We start from the raw sequence: 351 nt of genomic DNA on the forward strand, positions 1-351 counted from the left end.
TCTTCTTCCCCCCCCTCCCGCCCCAAAGGCTGAGGCGAGAGAAGCGGCCCCGGCTGAGGCGAGAAGGAGCCGGCGGCGATGTCCCAGCCTGAGGTGAGGCGGCCAGGCCCCAGCCGGCGAAACGGGAGCTGGGCCGGGCCCTGAAAAAGGAGACGGGGAAAGGGGGGGAAGAAGCCCCGCGGTCGGCGCTTGAGGAGGAGGAGGAGGAGGAGGAGGAGGCGGCGGCGAGGGCCCCGGCTGAGGATGGGGATCCTCTTCACCAGGATATGGAGGCTGTTCAACCATCAGGGTGAGGGCGAGGTGGAGGAGGGAAGGTGGCGGGGGGGGCTTGAGGGGCGATGGCGGCCCTTC

General features: G+C 70.4%; 1 protein-coding gene across 4 annotated transcripts in view; it reads left to right on the forward strand.

Moving 5' to 3' along the window:
* ARL5A (ADP ribosylation factor like GTPase 5A) overlaps window positions 1-351 on the forward strand; it is a 14,464-nt gene that overhangs the window by 917 nt on the left and 13,196 nt on the right. For 2 of the 4 annotated variants that reach the window (XM_014957340.1, XM_014957338.1), the window contains exon 1: window positions 29-289. Coding sequence is in view for 2 of the 4 variants with exons in the window: in XM_014957338.1 (XP_014812824.1) it covers window positions 244-289 (46 nt within the window). In the remaining 2 variants the exon portion in view is untranslated. Of the gene's footprint in view, window positions 1-28; window positions 290-351 lie in introns of those variants that run through there. The other 2 variants (XM_014957339.1, XM_014957342.1) reach the window with 2 other exon arrangements.

This window comes from Calidris pugnax, unplaced genomic scaffold (genome assembly GCF_001431845.1).
Source record: "Calidris pugnax isolate Ruff unplaced genomic scaffold, ASM143184v1 scaffold256, whole genome shotgun sequence".
Classification (NCBI taxonomy): domain Eukaryota; kingdom Metazoa; phylum Chordata; class Aves; order Charadriiformes; family Scolopacidae; genus Calidris; species Calidris pugnax.